Source organism: Telmatherina bonti (genome assembly GCF_933228915.1).
Source record: "Telmatherina bonti genome assembly, chromosome: 22".
NCBI classification, from domain to species: domain Eukaryota; kingdom Metazoa; phylum Chordata; class Actinopteri; order Atheriniformes; family Telmatherinidae; genus Telmatherina; species Telmatherina bonti.
Window position 1 is genome coordinate 2,691,492 of NC_136631.1, and position 19,737 is coordinate 2,711,228.

General features: G+C 47.5%; 1 protein-coding gene across 1 annotated transcript in view; it reads left to right on the top strand.

Annotated features, from left to right (window-relative positions):
- nrxn3a (neurexin 3a) overlaps window positions 1-19,737 on the top strand; it is a gene marked incomplete at its 5' end in the record, with an annotated part of 430,723 nt that overhangs the window by 224,265 nt on the left and 186,721 nt on the right. The window contains one exon of the mRNA XM_079262315.1: window positions 15,991-16,110. Coding sequence (XP_079118441.1) covers window positions 15,991-16,110 — 120 coding nt within the window. The remainder of the gene's footprint in view (window positions 1-15,990; window positions 16,111-19,737) is intronic.

Below are 19,737 nucleotides of genomic sequence, written 5' to 3' on the forward strand. Positions count from 1 at the left end.
TGTCACCGTCGGGGTTCCTGCGCATTTCAGCAGGTCACCATCTGGTTTCTGAGGTTTTCAGTAGGTCACCGTCGGGGTTTCTGAAGGTTTCAGCAGGTCACCGTCGGGGTTTCTGAAGGTTTCAGTAGGTCACCGTCGGGGTTTCTGAAGGTTTCAGCAGGTCACCGTCGGGGTTTCTGAAGGTTTCAGCAGGTCACCGTCGGGGTTTCTGAAGGTTTCAGTAGGTCACCGTCTGGGTTTCTGAGGTTTTCAGTAGGTCACCGTCGGGGTTTCTGAAGGTTTCAGTGGGTCACCGTCGGGGTTTCTGAAGGTTTCAGTGGGTCACCGTCGGGGTTTCTGAAGGTTTCAGTAGGTCACCGTCGGGGTTTCTGAAGGTTTCAGCAGGTCACCGTCGGGGTTTCTGAAGGTTTCAGCAGGTCACCGTCGGGGTTTCTGAAGGTTTCAGTAGGTCACCGTCGGGGTTTCTGAAGGTTTCAGTGGGTCACCGTCGGGGTTTCTGAAAGTTTCAGCGGGTCACCGTCGGGGTTTCTGAAAGTTTCAGCAGGTCACCGTCGGGGTTTCTGAGGCTTTCAGCAGGTCACCGTCGAGGCTTCTGAGGCTTTCAGCAGGTCACCGTCGGGGTTTCTGAGGCTTTCAGCAGGTCACCGTCGAGGCTTCTGAGGCTTTCAGCAGGTCACCGTCGGGGTTTCTGAGGCTTTCAGCAGGTCACCGTCGGGGTTTCTCTGGGTTCTGGTAGGTCACCTTTGGTTGTCTCAAACTTAAGACTTGGATTGAAATCTGATTTATGATAAAAAAATGTCTATTTCACTGCGTTTATATTTACGTGTGTGTGTGTGTGTGTTTTATAAACTTCATTTCTTGACATGTTAACTACAGTCAAATACAGAATTATTATAAATGCAAATTGAAGTCACCAAGTCAAGTAAATTTGAAAATGAAAGGAAAAAAAGATGTTTATAATTTTAATTATGATCCAAAATTACATAGCTATAGTTCTTGTTTTAAAATGTCATTATGAAATTTATGTTTAATCCTGAAGTTTCTTTTACACAATATGTAAAATGTTGCCTGTTTGCCTTAATTCACTCGTCTGCTTCATTCCTTCATACAGTAGAGTTAGACAAGTTAAACTGGCTTAAACCAGATGGTACAAATAAGCTACAGTTGATAAAATCGTCATCCAAAATAAAAACAAAAACTATCATCTTCATTTGTTAAAACAAGGACATTTTATTGACCTGAATGAGTCCAGTTAACTGGAATAATGTGAGTTTGTAGAAGTGAAATGAAACCGATAAATCTGAGTTTGCAGGATGTTCAGTGGGTTTTAAAGGAAATTTAATACATTTTCCGCTAATTAAACTTCATTTCCACCTGCATGAATATTTCTAGCACAGTTTCCTGCAAAATAAACACATGAAGTTTTTCCTTACAGCTACTAAACACATCTAATGTGAAAATATTTTCATTTCCTATTGCTTTTGCTCAGAGGTGTATAATCCAGGTGCCATGGAGTAGAAGTCCTGTCCGGCGGCTGTTCCAATTAGCTGAACCAACTGAATCAGCTCAGCTCCACCGCAGGTAGACGAGCCTGCTCGTGAAAACACCTGTTCTAAATGCACAGGTAGATCCAAAAAGGGGGCTTCAACTTCATCATGCCTGGATTATTCACCACTTTCATTGTAAAAGTAAAAATGTTTGGAAACCACATGGTGATCACATGACCAGGATTGGAAACCTGAATCAGCTGCAGCCAAAACAAATTTATAGCTTTCACAAGGTAAAGAAACGCAGCAGGAAGTTGGCACGATGTTCCTGAACGCAGCAGGAAGTTGGCACGATGTTCCTGAACGCAGCAGGAAGTTGGCACGATGTTCCTGAACGCAGCAGGAAGTTGGCACGATGTTCCTGAACGCAGCAGGAAGTTGGCACGATGTTCCTGAACGCAGCAGGAAGTTGGCACGATGTTCCTGAACGCAGCAGGAAGTTGGCACGATGTTCCTGAACGCAGCAGGAAGTTGGCACGATGTTCCTGAACGCAGCAGGAAGTTGGCACGATGTTCCTGAACGCAGCAGGAAGTTGGCACGATGTTCCTGAACGCAGCAGGAAGTTGGCACGATGTTCCTGAACGCAGCAGGAAGTTGGCACGATGTTCCTGAACGCAGCAGGAAGTTGGCACGATGTTCCTGAACGCAGCAGGAAGTTGGCACGATGTTCCTGAACGCAGCAGGAAGTTGGCACGATGTTCCTGAACGCAGCAGGAAGTTGGCACGATGTTCCTGAACGCAGCAGGAAGTTGGCACGATGTTCCTGAACGCAGCAGGAAGTTGGCACGATGTTCCTGAACGCAGCAGGAAGTTGGCACGATGTCCCTGAACGCAGCAGGAAGTTGGCACGATGTCCCTGAACGCAGCAGGAAGTTGGCACGATGTTCCTGAACGCAGCAGGAAGTTGGCACGATGTTCCTGAACGCAGCAGGAAGTTGGCACGATGTTCCTGAACGCAGCAGGAAGTTGGCACGATGTTCCTGAACGCAGCAGGAAGTTGGCACGATGTTCCTGAACGCAGCAGGAAGTTGGCACGATGTTCCTGAACGCAGCAGGAAGTTGGCACGATGTTCCTGAACGCAGCAGGAAGTTGGCACGATGTCCCTGAACGCAGCAGGAAGTTGGCACGATGTTCCTGAACGCAGCAGGAAGTTGACACGATGTTCCTGAACGCAGCAGGAAGTTGGCACGATGTTCCTGAACGCAGCAGGAAGTTGGCACAATGTTCCTGAACGCAGCAGGAAGTTGGCACGATGTTCCTGAACGCAGCAGGAAGTTGGCACAATGTTCCTGAACGCAGCAGGAAGTTGACACGATGTTCCTGAACGCAGTATCTTAGCTGTTCCTGGGACTGATCTCTTCTGGACGGAGATGTCTGATGTTTCACCAGGTATCTGTTGGAGCCACTTCTCCAGTGTGGGGGACACGGCCCCCAGTGCTCCCATCACTATGGGTACTACTGTTGCTTTCACCCTCCAGGCCTTCTCCAGGTCTTCCTTGAGGCCTTGGTACTTCTCCAGTTTCTCCTGTTTCCTGATATTTCCATCATTGGGGATGGATACATGGATCACTACGGCTTTCCTCTGCTGCTTATCCATGATCACTATGTCTGCTTGGTTGGCCACCGCCATTTTATCTGTCTGGAGCTGGAAGTCCCAGAGGATCTTAGCCCTCTCATTCTCCACCACCTTGGGGGGAGTTTCCCACTGGGACTTGGGGGTCTCCAGTCCATATTCTGTACAGATGTTTCTGTATGAACATGCCGGCTACTTGGTTATGGCGCTCTATGTATTCTTTGCCTTCCAGTACCCTGCTGTGTGGTGCTGGATTGTTTCAGGGGCTCCTTTGCATAGTCTGCACCTGGGATCCTGCCTGGTATGGTAGATCTGGGCCTTGATTGCTCTGGTGCTCAGGACCTGCTCCTGTGCTGCCATGATTATTGCCTCTGTGCTGTCCTTCAGTCCAGCCCTCTCCTGCCATTGATAGGACTTATATCTTTATATCAGCCTCTTTGGTGATCTGCCGGTGGTACATCCCATCAAATCAAAGATACTTTATTAATCCCCGAGGGGAAATTCAAAGTTTAAGTCAGCTCGTCCAAGGTTAGACATACACACACGTAACATTAATAACTAAAGAATAAAACAGAATCAAGTTAAAACTTAGGCCACACAGCCAGTTTATTACCGGCGCCGCCTTATAACAGGTAAGTAAAGAGATACATTAGGATCGTGGAGGGGGGGGTTCGAGGGAAAAAAGGTCATGTAACTCTGGGCCGCGCTCTAGATAACGCAGTCTGAAGAGACATAGAAAAAGAACCTCATACACTGAAGCGCAAACTCAAACAAGACACACAAAGTCCAGGGAGGCGGTGAGTCATGTGGGAGGGGACTGGGGGTGGTTGAGGAGGGGGACAGAGCGTCTATGAACATTTCCTCTTCTGTTCTCAGGGGGGTTGCACCAGCCCAAGGCCGCTGGGAAGCTGAATCCAGATAAGATTGTTGTTTGGGTTCCAGGCGAGGAAAACAATTTACCCTTGGCCTTGAGTCCATAGCTGATCTCAGGCAGGCAGCTCCAGACAGCCGAATGGGGGGGTCAGTTTCCACCGATTCTAGCAGACATCTTCTCCATGTTGTTATCGATTCTACGGACCAGCTCCGGGACCTGTGTGGACCAGACTGGCATCCTGCTTATGGTTGAGTCCGGTCAACACAACAGTCTGTGCACTGCTAGCTCGGCCCATACCGTTGCAGAATTCTGGCAGCCTGCCAGTTGTTGCCAGAATCTCACAGGTCTTCAGGTAGATCAGGACTCCACCAGCGCCAATCAGCAGAATCCCAATCACCAATAATCCAAAGATGTAAACATCCTCCACGTCCTCAGAGGACAGAACCGCCAGACACATCGGTCTCCACCTGGTCCATGAGTCCTGAACGTATCCAGCCGGAAGTGTCCCCTCAGGACATGTGGGCTCCCCTCTGCCCGATCTTCAGGTTGAGAAAATTTGATCAATGGCGTTGAGAGACCCGCCGATCAGATCCATGATGTAAATTCGAGTAAAGAGATGTAAAAAGAGGCTCCGAGTCAGACAGGACCAAGTCGCAGGCCAGAGTGGGAGGGGAGGAAACAGGATCAAAAGACAAAGCGTCCGCCTTCACTGAGAGCAGGAGTGGAAAGAGGCTTTTCCTCCCATGATGGATCTTCCATCTTGGGTCCCTTTAGATTCCATTGTCTGAGACATTCACTAAGTGCTTCATACCTTGGTGCCCTCTTCCTGATGTGTTCATGGAGCTTGGATGTTTAATCTTGGATAGTGACCTTGATGCTCACTAGTCCTCACCCCCTTCTTTACATGTCCAACGACTATACACTAAGCGGAGAAAAAAAAAACAAAAAAAAAACTAAATAAATAAAAAAAAAAAAATATATATATGTATATATGTATATATATATGTATATATATATATATATATATATATATATATATATATATATATATATATATACATATACATATATACATATACATATATATATATACATATACATATATACATATACATATATATATATACATATACATATATATATATACATATACATATATATATACATATACATATATATATATACATATACATATACATATATATATACATATACATATATGTGTATATGTATATGTGTATAAGAAAGGAGTTTGTTAAAGGAGTGGGAAGAAGTGTACATACATATATATATATATATATATATATATATATATATATATATATATATATATATATATATATATATATATATATATATACATATATATATATATATATATGTATGTACACTTCTTCCCACTCCTTTAACAAACTCCTTTCTTTCCCCAAATGTGTTCAATTATTGACTTGAAAAGCTATTATTAGGGTCCTCGCCATACGAAGTATGGCAAGGCCCTATTGTTATTGTAATGTTTATTTTTATTCTAAGCACAACTCGGCCATTTTTGACCCCCTTAGGCCCCGTGAAAAGTTGCGAAACTTGGCACACACCTCAGTCCCGGCAAAAATAGCGATATTCTGGGGTCCGCGTGCACGCCAATGTAAAAATGCCTCGACGGCGCCCCCTAGAAACGCCAAAAATGGCCTCTAGAATGGGGAAAAAAAATTTAGTTTGACGTAGGATGACGAAATTCGGTACACATGTCTATCACATGAAGACAAGTAAAAAAGTCATTGAAACGCCTGTTGTCATGGCAACGGGCTTTCCGCCATCTTGGCGTTTGCGGCCATTTTTTTGCCTGTTTTTGTCAATTTGGGCGCATCGCATTTGAACGAGCTAGTCTGAGGCGATTCATGCTATTGGCTCCACATTCGCCATGGAGCTTCGTGACAAGATGGGGACCAAAAGTTATTCAAATCTTTTTGATAGGCGAAAGCGTGTTACCGTGGCAACCCATGGAAAAAAGCGATCTCGCCATGAAACACGGTTCACTCATATCTTCGCAGAAATACATCCGATCGGAACCAAAATTCAAATAATTCATATTTGGTAGGTCCTTCACGCATTGTAATGTGCATTGTGGGGGGGGCGCATTTTGGGGGGGGCCCCTAGGGGCCCGATAGTCTACTTTGACCTATGGCTACGAAATTCGGTACACATGTATAAGTAACCAAGACGAGCAAAAAACTCTATTGAGAACCTGTTACCATGGCAACGGGGTGGCCGCCATCTTGGCATTTATGCTCTTTTTATCAATTTGGGCGCATCGCATTTGAACGAACTAGTCTGAGGGGATTCATGCTATTGGCTCCACGTTCGCCATGGAGCTTTGTGACAAGATGGGTACCAAAAGTTATTCAAATCTTTCCGATAGGAGAAAGCGTGTTACCGTGGCAACCCATGGAAAAAAGCGTTCTCGCCATGAAACACGGTTTGCTTATATCTCCGCAGAAATGCATCCGATCGGAACCAAAATTCAAATAATTCATATTTGGTAGGTCCTTAACGCATTGTAATATGTATTGTGGGGGGGGCACATTTTGGGGGGGCCCCTAGGGGCCCGATCGTCTACTTTGACCTAGGGCTACGAAATTCTGCACACATGTGTATCAACCCAAGACAAGAAAAAAACTTCATTGTGCAGCCGTTACCATGGCAACGGAGTGTCCGCCATCTTGGAAAAAAAACCTTCTCGCCATGAAACACGGTTTGCTTATATCTTTGCACAAATTCATGCGATGTGCACCAAAACTTTAACTATTCATATTTGTGAGGTCCTTAACACATTATAGAATGTATTGTGGGGGGGGACACTTTTTGGGGGGGGCCCTCAGGGGCCCGATCGTCTACTTTCACCTATGGCTACGAAATTCGACACACATGTGTAACAACGCAAGGCGAGTAAAAAAGTGCATTGACCACCTGTTACCATGGCAACGGTGTGTCCGCCATCTTGGCGTTTACGCCCATTTAGCACTGTATGTGCATTGTTTTTGAACAAACTAGTTTTGGATTCGTGCCTTTTACTTCACATCCACCCGGAAGCTTTGTGGCGAGTTCGGGTGGAGGGTTCGGCATGAGGCGAGGACCCGATGGATGCCGCTTGCGGCTTTAATTAGGGTCCGAGCCATACGAAGTATGGCAAGGCCCTATTGTTATTGTAATGTTTATTCTTCTCAGCACAACTCACTCAATTTTGACCCCCTTAGACCCCGTGAAAAGTTGCGAAACTTGGCACACACCTCAAGACCGGCGAAAATAGCGATATTCTGGGGTCCGCGTGCACGCCAATGTGAAAATGCCTCGACGGCGCCCCCTAGAAACGCCAAAAATGGCCTCTAGAATAGGGAAAAAAGTTTTTAGTTTGACGTAGGACGACGAAATTCGGTACACATGTCTATCACATGAAGACAAGTAAAAAAGTCATTGAAACGCCTGTTGTCATGGCAACGGGCTTTCCGCCATCTTGGCGTTTGCGGCCATTTTTTTGCCCGTTTTTGTCAATTTGGGCGCATCGCATTTGAACGAACTAGTCTGAGGCGAATCATGCTATTGGCTCCACATTCGCCATGGAGCTTCGTGACAAGATGGGGACCAAAAGTTATTCAAATCTTTTTGATAGGCGAAAGCGTGTTACCGTGGCAACCCATGGAGAAAAGCGATCTCGCCATGAAACACGGTTCACTCATATCTTCGCAGAAATACATCCGATCGGAACCAAAATTAAAATAATTCATATTTGGTAGGTCCTTCACGCATTGTAATATGTATTGTGGGGGGGGCGCATTTTGGGGGGGCCCCTAGGGGCCCGATAGTCTACTTTGAGCTAGGGCTACGAAATTCGGTACACATGTATAAGTAACCAAGACGAGCAAAAAACTCTATTGAGAACCTGTTACCATGGCAACGGGGTGTCCGCCATCTTGGCGTTTATGCCCTTTTTATCACTTTAAGCGCATCGTATTTCAACGAACTAGTCTGAGGGGATTCAGGCTATTGGCTCCACATTCGCCATGGAGCTTCCTGACAAGATGGGGACCAAAAGTTATTCAAATCTTTCTGATAGGAGAAAGCGTGTTACCGTGGCAACCCACGGAAAAACGCGTTCTCGCCATGAAACACGGTTCACTCATATCCCTGCAGATATACATCCGATCGGAACCAAAATTCCAATAATTCATATTTGGGAGGTCCTTAACGCATTGTAATATGTATTGTGGGGGGGGCCCCTAGGGGCCCGATCGTCTACTTTGACCTAGGGCTACGAAATTCTGCACACATGTGTATCAACCCAAGACAAGCAAAAAACTTCATTGTGCAGCCGTTACTATGGCAATGGGGTGTCCGCCATCTTGGAAAAAAACCTTCTCGCCATGAAACACGGTTTGCTTATATCTTTGCACACATTCATACGATGTGCACCAAAACTGTGACTATTCATATTTGGTAGGTCCTTAACACATTATAGAATGTATTGTGGGGGGGAACCTTTTTGGGGGGGCCCCAAGGGGCCCGATCGTCTACTTTCATCTCGGGCTACGAAATTCGGCACACATGTGTATCATCCCAAGACAAGCTAAAAAGTCAATGAAACACATGTTGCCATGGTAACGGGCTGTCCGCCATCTTGGCGTTTACACACATTCTTTTCTCAATATGTGAATTGTATTTCTCTATTAAAATGAACTGGCTGTGTGGGTCCTTCACATGTAGCATTAGGAGAACCAGGACTCGGGTGGAGGGTTCGGCATGAGGCGAGGACCCGATGGATGCCGCTTGCGGCTTTAATTAGGGTCCGAGCCATACGAAGTATGGCAAGGCCCTATTGTTATTGTAATGTTTATTCTTCTCAGCACAACTCACTCAATTTTGACCCCCTTAGACCCCGTGAAAAGTTGCGAAACTTGGCACACACCTCAAGACCGGCGAAAATAGCGATATTCTGGGGTCCGCGTGCACGCCAATGTGAAAATGCCTCGACGGCGCCCCCTAGAAACGCCAAAAATGGCCTCTAGAATAGGAAAAAAGTTTTTAGTTTGACGTAGGACGACGAAATTCGGTACACGTCTATCACATGAAGACAAGTAAAAAAGTCATTGAAATGCCTGTTGTCATGGCAACGGGCTTTCCGCCATCTTGGCGTTTGCGGCCATTTTTTTGCCCGTTTTTGTCAATTTGGGCGCATCGCATTTGAACGAACTAGTCTGAGGCGATTCATGCTATTGGCTCCACATTCGCCATGGAGCTTCGTGACAAGATGGGGACCAAAAGTTATTCAAATCTTTTTGATAGGCGAAAGCGTGTTACCGTGGCAACCCATGGAGAAAAGCGATCTCGCCATGAAACACGGTTCACTCATATCTTCGCAGAAATACATCCGATCGGAACCAAAATTAAAATAATTCATATTTGGTAGGTCCTTCACGCATTGTAATATGTATTGTGGGGGGGGCGCATTTTGGGGGGGCCCCTAGGGGCCCGATAGTCTACTTTGAGCTAGGGCTACGAAATTCGGTACACATGTATAAGTAACCAAGACGAGCAAAAAACTCTATTGAGAACCTGTTACCATGGCAACGGGGTGTCCGCCATCTTGGCGTTTATGCCCTTTTTATCACTTTAAGCGCATCGTATTTGAACGAACTAGTCTGAGGGGATTCATGCTATTGGCTCCACATTCGCCATGGAGCTTCGTGACAAGATGGGGACCAAAAGTTATTCAAATCTTTCTGATAGGAGAAAGCGTGTTACCGTGGCAACCCACGGAAAAACGCGTTCTCGCCATGAAACACGGTTTGTTTATATCTCCGCAGAAATGCATCCGATCGGAACCAAAATTCAAATAATTCATATTTGGTAGGTCCTTCACGCATTGTAATATGTATTGTGGGGGGGGGGGCGCATTTTGGGGGGGGCCCCTAGGGGCCCGATAGTCTACTTTGAGCGAGGGCTACAAAATTCGGCACACATGTGTATCAACCCGAGACAAGCATAAAACTCAATTAAGCACCTGTTACCATGGCAACGGGGTGTCCGCCATCTTGGAAAAAAACCTTCTCGCCATGAAACACGGTTTGCTTATATCTTTGCACAAATTCATGCGATGTGCACCAAAACTTTAACTATTCATATTTGGTAGGTCCTTAACACATTATAGAATGTATTGTGGGGGGGACACTTTTTGGGGGGGGCCCTCAGGGGCCCGATCGTCTACTTTCACCTATGGCTATGAATTTCGACACATGTGTAACAACGCAAGGCGAGTAAAAAAGTGCATTGACCACCTGTTACCATGGCAACGGGGTGTCCGCCATCTTGGCGTTTACGCCCATTTAGCACTGTATGTGCATTGTTTTTTGACAAACTAGTTTTGGATTCGTGCCTTTTACTTCACATCCACCCGGAAGCTTTGTGGCGAGTTCGGGTGGAGGGTTCGGCATGAGGCGAGGACCCGATGGATGCCGCTTGCGGCTTTAATTAGGGTCCGAGCCATACGAAGTATGGCAAGGCCCTATTGTTATTGTAATGTTTATTCTTCTCAGCACAACTCACTCAATTTTGACCCCCTTAGACCCCGTGAAAAGTTGCGAAACTTGGCACACACCTCAGTCCCGGCGAAAATAGCGATATTCTGGGGTCCGCGTGCACGCCAATGTAAAAATGCCTCGACGGCGCCCCCTAGAAACGCCAAAAATGGCCTCTAGAATGGTGAAAAAAATTTTTAGTTTGACGTAGGACGACGAAATTCGGTACACATGTCTATCACATGAAGACAAGTAAAAAACTCATTGAAACGCCTGTTGTCATGGCAACGGGCTTTCCGCCATCTTGGCGTTTGCGGCCATTTTTTTGCCCGTTTTTGTCAATTTGGGCGCATCGTATTTGAACGAACTCGTCTGAGGCGATTCATGCTATTGGCTCCACATTCGCCATGGAGCTTCGTGACAAGATGGGGACCAAAAGTTATTCAAATCTTTTTGATAGGAGAAAGCGTGTTACCGTGGCAACCCATGGAGAAAAGCGATCTCGCCATGAAACACGGTTCACTCATATCTTCGCAGAAATACATCCGATCGGAACCAAAATTACAATAATTCATGTTTGGTAGGTCCTTCACGCATTGTAATATGTATTGTGGGGGGGGCGCATTTTGGGGGGGGCCCCTAGGGGCCCGATAGTCTACTTTGACCTAGGGCTACGAAATTCGATACGCATGTATAAGAAACCAAGACGAGCAAAAAACTCTATTGACAACCTGTTACCATGGCAACGGGGTGTCCGCCATCTTGGCGTTTATGCCCTTTTTATCACTTTAAGCACATCGTATTTCAACGAACTAGTCTGAGGGGATTCAGGCTATTGGCTCCACATTCGCCATGGAGCTTCGTGACAAGATGGGGACCAAAAGTTATTCAAATCTTTCCGATAGGAGAAAGCGTGTTACCGTGGCAACCCATGGAAAAAAGCGTTCTCGCCATGAAACACGGTTTGCTTATATTTCTGCAGAAATGTATCCGATCGGAACCAAAATTCCAATAATTCATATTTGGTAGGTTCTTAACGCATTGTAATATGTATTGTGGGGGGGGGGCGCATTTTGGGGGGGGGCCCTAGGGGCCCGATCGTCTACTTTGAGCTAGGGCTACGAAATTCGGCACACATGTGTATCAACCCTACACAAGCAAAAAACTCAATTAACAACCTGTTACCATGGCAACGGAGTGTCCGCCATCTTGGAAAAAAAACCTTCTCACCATGAAACACGGTTTGCTTATGTCTTTGCTCAAATTCATGCGATGTGCACCAAAACTTTAACTATTCATGTTTGGTAGGTCCTTCACACATTATAGAATGTATTGTGGGGGGGGACTTTTTGGGGGGGGCCCTCAGGGGCCCGATCGTCTACTTTCACCTATGGCTACGAAATTCGACACACATGTGTAACAACGCAAGGCGAGTAAAAAAGTGCATTGACCACCTGTTACCATGGCAACGGGGTGTCCGCCATCTTGGCGTTTACGCCCATTTAGCACTGTATGTGCATTGTTTTTGAACAAACTAGTTTTGGATTCGTGCCTTTTACTTCACATCAACCCGGAAGCTTTGTGGCGAGTTCGGGTGGAGGGTTCGGCATGAGGCGAGGACCCGATGGATGCCGCTTGCGGCTTTAATTAGGGTCCGAGCCATACGAAGTATGGCAAGGCCCTATTGTTATTGTAATGTTTATTCTTCTCAGCACAACTCACTCAATTTTGACCCCCTTAGACCCCGTGAAAAGTTGCGAAACTTGGCACACACCTCAGTCCCGGCGAAAATAGCGATATTCTGGGGTCCGCGTGCACGCCAATGTGAAAATGCCTCGACGGCGCCCCCTAGAAACGCCAAAAATGGCCTCTAGAATGGGGGAAAAAAATTTTAGTTTGACGTAGGACGACGAAATTCGGTACACATGTCTATCACATCCAGACAAGTAAAAAAGTCATTGAAACGTCTGTTGTCATGGCAACGGGCTTTCCGCCATCTTGGCGTTTGCAGCCATTTTTTTGCCCGTTTTTGTCAATTTGGGCTCATCGCATTTGAACGAACTAGTCTGAGGCGAATCATGCTATTGGCTCCACATTCGCCATGGAGCTTCGTGACAAGATGGGGACCAAAAGTTATTCAAATCTTTTTGATAGGCGAAAGCGTGTTACCGTGGCAACCCATGGAAAAAAGCGATCTCGCCATGAAACACGGTTCACTCATATCTTCGCAGAAATACATCCGATCGGAACCAAAATTACAATAATTCATGTTTGGTAGGTCCTTCACGCATTGTAATATGTATTGTGGGGGGGGGGCGCATTTTGGGGGGGCCCCTAGGGGCCCCATAGTCTACTTTGAGCTAGGGCTACGAAATTCGGTACACATGTATAAGTAACCAAGACGAGCAAAAAACTCTATTGAGAACCTGTTACCATGGCAACGGGGTGTCCGCCATCTTGGCGTTTATGCCCTTTTTATCACTTTAAGCACATCGTATTTCAACGAACTAGTCTGAGGGGATTCAGGCTATTGGCTCCACATTCGCCATGGAGCTTCGTGACAAGATGGGGACCAAAAGTTATTCAAATCTTTCTGATAGGAGAAAGCGTGTTACCGTGGCAACCCATGGAAAAAAGCGTTCTCGCCATGAAACACGGTTTGCTTATATTTCTGCAGAAATGTATCCGATCGGAACCAAAATTCCAATAATTCATATTTGGTAGGTTCTTAACGCATTGTAATATGTATTGTGGGGGGGGGGGGCGCATTTTGGGGGGGGCCCCTAGGGGCCCGATCGTCTACTTTGAGCTAGGGCTACGAAATTCGGCACACATGTGTATCAACCCTAGACAAGCAAAAAACTCAATTAACAACCTGTTACCATGGCAACGGAGTGTCCGCCATCTTGGAAAAAAAGCCTTCTCACCATGAAACACGGTTTGCTTATGTCTTTGCTCAAATTCATGCGATGTGCACCAAAACTTTAACTATTCATGTTTGGTAGGTCCTTCACACATTATAGAATGTATTGTGGGGGGGGACTTTTTGGGGGGGGCCCTCAGGGGCCCGATCGTCTACTTTCACCTATGGCTACGAAATTCGACACACATGTGTAACAACGCAAGGCGAGTAAAAAAGTGCATTGACCACCTGTTACCATGGCAACGGGGTGTCCGCCATCTTGGCGTTTACGCCCATTTAGCACTGTATGTGCATTGTTTTTGAACAAACTAGTTTTGGATTCGTGCCTTTTACTTCACATCCACCCGGAAGCTTTGTGGCGAGTTCGGGTGGAGGGTTCGGCATGAGGCGAGGACCCGATGGATGCCGCTTGCGGCTTTAATTAGGGTCCGAGCCATACGAAGTATGGCAAGGCCCTATTGTTATTGTAATGTTTATTCTTCTCAGCACAACTCACTCAATTTTGACCCCCTTAGACCCCGTGAAAAGTTGCGAAACTTGGCACACACCTCAGTCCCGGCGAAAATAGCGATATTCTGGGGTCCGTGTGCACGCCAATGTGAAAATGCCTCGACGGCGCCCCCTAGAAACGCCAAAAATGGCCTCTAGAATGGGGGAAAAAATTTTTAGTTTGACGTAGGACGACGAAATTCGGTACACATGTCTATCACATCCAGACAAGTAAAAAAGTCATTGAAACGTCTGTTGTCATGGCAACGGGCTTTCCGCCATCTTGGCGTTTGCGGCCATTTTTTTGCCCGTTTTTGTCAATTTGGGCGCATCGCATTTGAACGAACTAGTCTGAGGCGAATCATGCTATTGGCTCCACATTCGCCATGGAGCTTCGTGACAAGATGGGGACCAAAATTTATTCAAATCTTTTTGAAAGGCGAAAGCGTGTTACCGTGGCAACCCATGGAAAAAAGCGATCTCGCCATGAAACACGGTTCACTCATATCTTCGCAGAAATACATCCGATCGGAACCAAAATTACAATAATTCATGTTTGGTAGGTCCTTCACGCATTGTAATATGTATTGTGGGGGGGGGGGGGCGCATTTTGGGGGGGCCCCTAGGGGCCCCATAGTCTACTTTGACCTAGGGCTACGAAATTCGGTACACATGTATAAGTAACCAAGACGAGCAAAAAACTCCATTGAGAACCTGTTACCATGGCAACGGGGTGTCCGCCATCTTGGCGTTTATGCCATTTTTATCACTTTAAGCACAACGTATTTCAACGAACTAGTCTGAGGGGATTCATGCTATTGGCTCCACATTCGCCATGGAGCTTCGTGACAAGATGGGGACCAAAAGTTATTCAAATCTTTCTGATAGGAGAAAGCGTGTTACCGTGGCAACCCATGGAAAAAAGCGTTCACGCCATGAAACACGGTTTGCTTATATCTCTGCCAAAATGCATCCGATCGGAACCAAAATTCCAATAATTCATATTTGGCAGGTCCTTAACGCATTGTAATATGTATTGTGGGGGGGGCACATTTTGGGGGGGGGGCCCTAGGGGCCCGATAGTCTACTTTGAGCTAGGGCTACGAAATTCGGCACACATGTGTATCAACCCGAGACAAGCATAAAACTCAATTAAGCACCTGTTACCATGGGACTGGAGTGTCCGCCATCTTGAAAAAAATCCTCCTCGCCATGAAACACGGTTAACTCATATCGTGGTAGAAATGCATCTGATCTGCACCAAAGTGGAAAACATTCATATTTGGTAGGTCCTTAACATATTTTAATATGTATTGTGGGGGTGGCACATTTTGGGGGGGGGGCCCTAGGGGCCCGATCGTCTACTTTGACGTAGGGCTACGAAATTCGGTACACATGTGTATCATCCCAAGACAAGCTACAAAGTCAATGAAACACATGTTGCCATGGTAACGGGCTGTCCGCCATCTTGGCGTTTACACACATTCTTTTCTCAATATGTGAATTGTATTTCTCTATTAAAATGAACTGTCTCTGCGGGTCCTTCACATGTAGCATTAGGAGAACCAGGACTCGGGTGGAGGGTTTGGCATGAGGCGAGGACCCGATGGATGCCGCTTGCGGCTTTAATTATTATTATTATTATTATTATTATTATTATTATTATTATTATTATTATTTTATTTTCCTAAATATGTATATGGATGAATATATATATGTGTATGTTCATATGTATGCAAAGGTATGTACATACATTTTCTAATCTTCTTTCCTTTGTTTAAAATAAATAAATATACTAAAACTACCCTAAGATGTTTAATTTTGGATGATGAAAAACAAGATGCCACATTTTTCCGCCGACATTCCTCTGACTGATTCCAGATAAAAATATTAATCTCTAGATTTATTCTATTACAGTTGGTGTTATGTCAGTGTGCACATCAAGGAAATGTTTGTCATGGTGCTGTTTGTCTCTGTGTCTCCTGCTGTGGTTGTGGGGCTCGTCTGACCCCTCAGGTCCCAGCACTACCTGCCAGGAGGACTCCTGTGCCAACATGGGAATCTGCATCCAGCAGTGGGAGAACTACACCTGCGACTGCTCCATGACCTCCTACACCGGCACCCAGTGCAATGACCGTGAGTCCATCACACACACTCCTCACACACAAATTAAATTATCCCAGCAGTAAATAATCAGTGACAGCAAATAATCCATCTGAAGAGACTCGGGGAGTTCTCAAAGTTTCCCTGGGTTCCTTTGCAAGGTTCTCCAGGTGCCCCTAAAACTACCTGCAGAGCAGAGCTCCTCCTAAACTAAATATTAACTCTATATGGTTATTGGAGCAGATCTAATTCCATAAACATCTCATATTACAAGATGATAGCATACTTTAGAGAGTTTGATCTAGCTGACATGAAGCATTGCACAATTGGTGCATATCACCATAAAAATCTCCTGTTCCACCACATCACCATGAGAGTCTTCCATCCATTCATCCATCTTCTGCCGCTTATCCGGGTCGCGGGGGCAGCAGCCTAAGCAGGGAAGCCCAGACGTCCCTCTCCCCAGCCATATTTGCCAACTCTGCGGGGGGATCCCGAGGCGTTCCCAGGCCAGCCGAGAGATATAATCCCTCCAGCGTGTCCTGGGTCTTCCCCGGGGTCTCCTCCCAGAGGGACGTGCCTGGAACACCTCACCAGGGAGGTCCAGGAGGCATCCTGACCAGATGCCCGAGCCACCTCAACTGGTTCCTCTCGATGCGGAGGAGCAGCGGCTCTACTCTGATCTCCTCCCGGATGACCGAGCTCCTCACCCTATCTCTAAGGGAGAGCCCGGCCACCCTGCGGAGGAAACTCATTTCAGCCGCCTGTATACGAGATCTCGTTCTTTCGGTCACGACCCACAGCTCATGACCATAGGTGAGGGTAGGAACGTAGATTGACTGGTAAATCGAGAGCTTTACCTTCTGGCTCAGCTCCTTCTTCACCACGACAGACCGGCGCAGAGTCCGCGTTACTGCAGACGCGCACCGATCCGCCTGTCGATCTCGCGCTCCATCCTTCCCTCACTCGTGAACAAGACCCCGAGATATTTAAACTCCTCCACTTGAGGCAGTACCTGACTCCCGACCCGGAGAGGACAATCCACCCTATTCCGGCTGAGGACCATGGTCTCAGATTTTGAGGTGCTGATTCTCATCCCAGCCGCTTCACACTCGGCTGCGAATCGCTCAAGTGAGAGCTGGAGATCACGACCAGACGAAGCCAACAGGACCACGTCATCTGCAAAAAGCAGAGACCCAATCCTGAGGCCACCAAGCCGGATCCCCTCAACACCTCGGCTGCACCTAGAAATTCTGTCCATATAAGTTATGAACAGAATCGGTGATAAGGGGCAGCCTTGGCGGAGTCCAACCCTCACCGGAAACGAATCCGACTTACGTACCCCATACTCCCGGAGTACCCCCCACTGGAACCCCCGGGGGACACGGTCGAATGCCTTCTCCAGGTCCACAAAACACATGTAGACTGGTTGGGCAAACTCCCATGCCCCCTCCAGGACCCCAAAGAGGGTATAGAGCTGGTCCACTGTTCCGCGACCAGGACGAAAACCACACTGCTCCTCCTCAATCCGAGATTCGACTATCCGGCGGACCCTCCTCTCCAGGACCCCTGAATAGACCTTACCAGGGAGGCTGAGGATTGTGATTCCCCTGTAATTGGAACACACCCTCCGGTCCCCCTTCTTAAAAAGGGGGACCACCACCCCAGTCTGCCAGTCCAGCGGCACTGTCCCTGATGTCCACGCGATGCTGCAGAGGCGTGTCAGCCAGGACAGCCCCACAGCATCCAGAGCCTTAAGGAACTCTGGGCGGATCTCATCCTCCCCCGGGGCCTTGCCACCAAGGAGCTTTTTGACCACCTCAGCGACTTCAGCCCCAGAGATAGGAGAGTCCACCCCTGAGTCCACCAGCTCTGCTTCCTCATCGGAAGACGTGTTGGTAGGATTGAGGAGGTCTTCGAAGTATTCCCTCCACCGACCCACTATGTCCCGAGTTGAGGTCAGCAGCTCCCCACCTCCACTGTACACAGTGTTGATGAAGCACTGCTTCCCCCTCCTGAGCCGCCGGATGGTGGACCAGAATCTCCTCGAAGCCGTCTGGAAGTCTTTCTCCATGGCCTCGCCGAACTCCTCCCATGCCCGAGTTTTTGCCTCGGCAACGGCCGAAGCCGCATGCCGCTTAGCCCGTCGGTACCCATCAGCTGCCTCCAGAGTCCCACAGGCCAAGAAGGTCCGATAGGACTCCTTCCTCAGCTTGATGGCATCCCTCACTGCTGGTGTCCACCAACAAGTCCTGGGATTACCGCCACGACAGGCACCAACGACCTTACAGCCACAGCTCCGGCTGGCCGCCTCAGCAATAGAGGCACGGAACACAGCCCATTCGGACTCAATGTCCCCCGCCTCACTCGGGACATGGTTGAAGCTCTGCTGAAGGTGGGAGTTGAAGCTCGCTCTGACGGGGGACTCAGCCAGACGTTCCCAGCAGACCCTCACAACACGTTTGGGTCTGCCAGCTCTGACCGGCTTCCTCCTCCACCATCTGAGCCAACTCACCACCAGGTGGTGACCAGTTGAAGCTCCGCCCCCCTCTTCACCCGAGTGTCCAAGGCATGTGGCCGCAGGTCCGACGATACGACTACAAAGTCGATCATTGAACTGCGGCCCAGGGAATCCTGATGCCAGGTGTACATATGGACACTCTTATGTTGGAACATGGTGTTCGTTATAGACAATCCATGACGAGCACAGAAGTCCAATAACAAAACACCATTTGGGTTCAGAGGGGGGGAACCATGCCTCCCAATCACTCCCCTCCAGGTCTCACTGTCATTGCCCACGTGAGCATTGAAGTCCCCCAGCAGAACAATGGAGTCCCCAGAAGGAGCACCCTCCAGCACTCCCTCCAAGGACTCCAGAAAGGGTGGGTACTCTAAACTGCTGTTCGGTTGTGGTCATCATAGAAGTCTTTGAGCCGCACTTAGTCTGGTCCCTCCCCTAGACACCTGTTTTTATAGGTGACCCTACCAGGGGCATAAAGCCCCGACAACATAGCTGCAAGGATCTTCGTGACACACAATACCTTCCACCGTGATAAGGTGACGGCTCAGGGAGAATCTCTCATTCCACCTCATCACCATGAGAATCTCTCGTTCCACCTCATCATGATGAGAATCTCCCGTTCCACCTCATCATGATGAGAATCTCCCGTTCCACCTCATCACCATGAGAATCTCCCGTTCCACCTCATCACCATGAGAATCTCCCGTTCCACCTCATCACCATGAGAATCTCCCGTTCCACCTCATCACCATGAGAATCTCCCGTTCCACCTCATCATGATGAGAATCTCCCGTTCCACCTCATCACCATGAGAATCTCCCGTTCCACCTCATCACCATGAGAATCTCCCGTTCCACCTCATCATGATGAGAATCTCCCGTTCCACCTCATCACCATGAGAATCTCCTGTTCCACCTCATCATGATGAGAATCTCCCGTTCCACCTCATCACCATGAGAATCTCCCGTTCCACCTCATCACCATGGGAATCTCCCGTTCCACCTCATCATGATGAGAATCTCCCGTTCCACCTCATCACCATGAGAATCTCCCGTTCCACCTCATCATGATGAGAATCTCCCGTTCCACCTCATCATGATGAGAATCTCCCGTTCCACCTCATCATGATGAGAATCTCC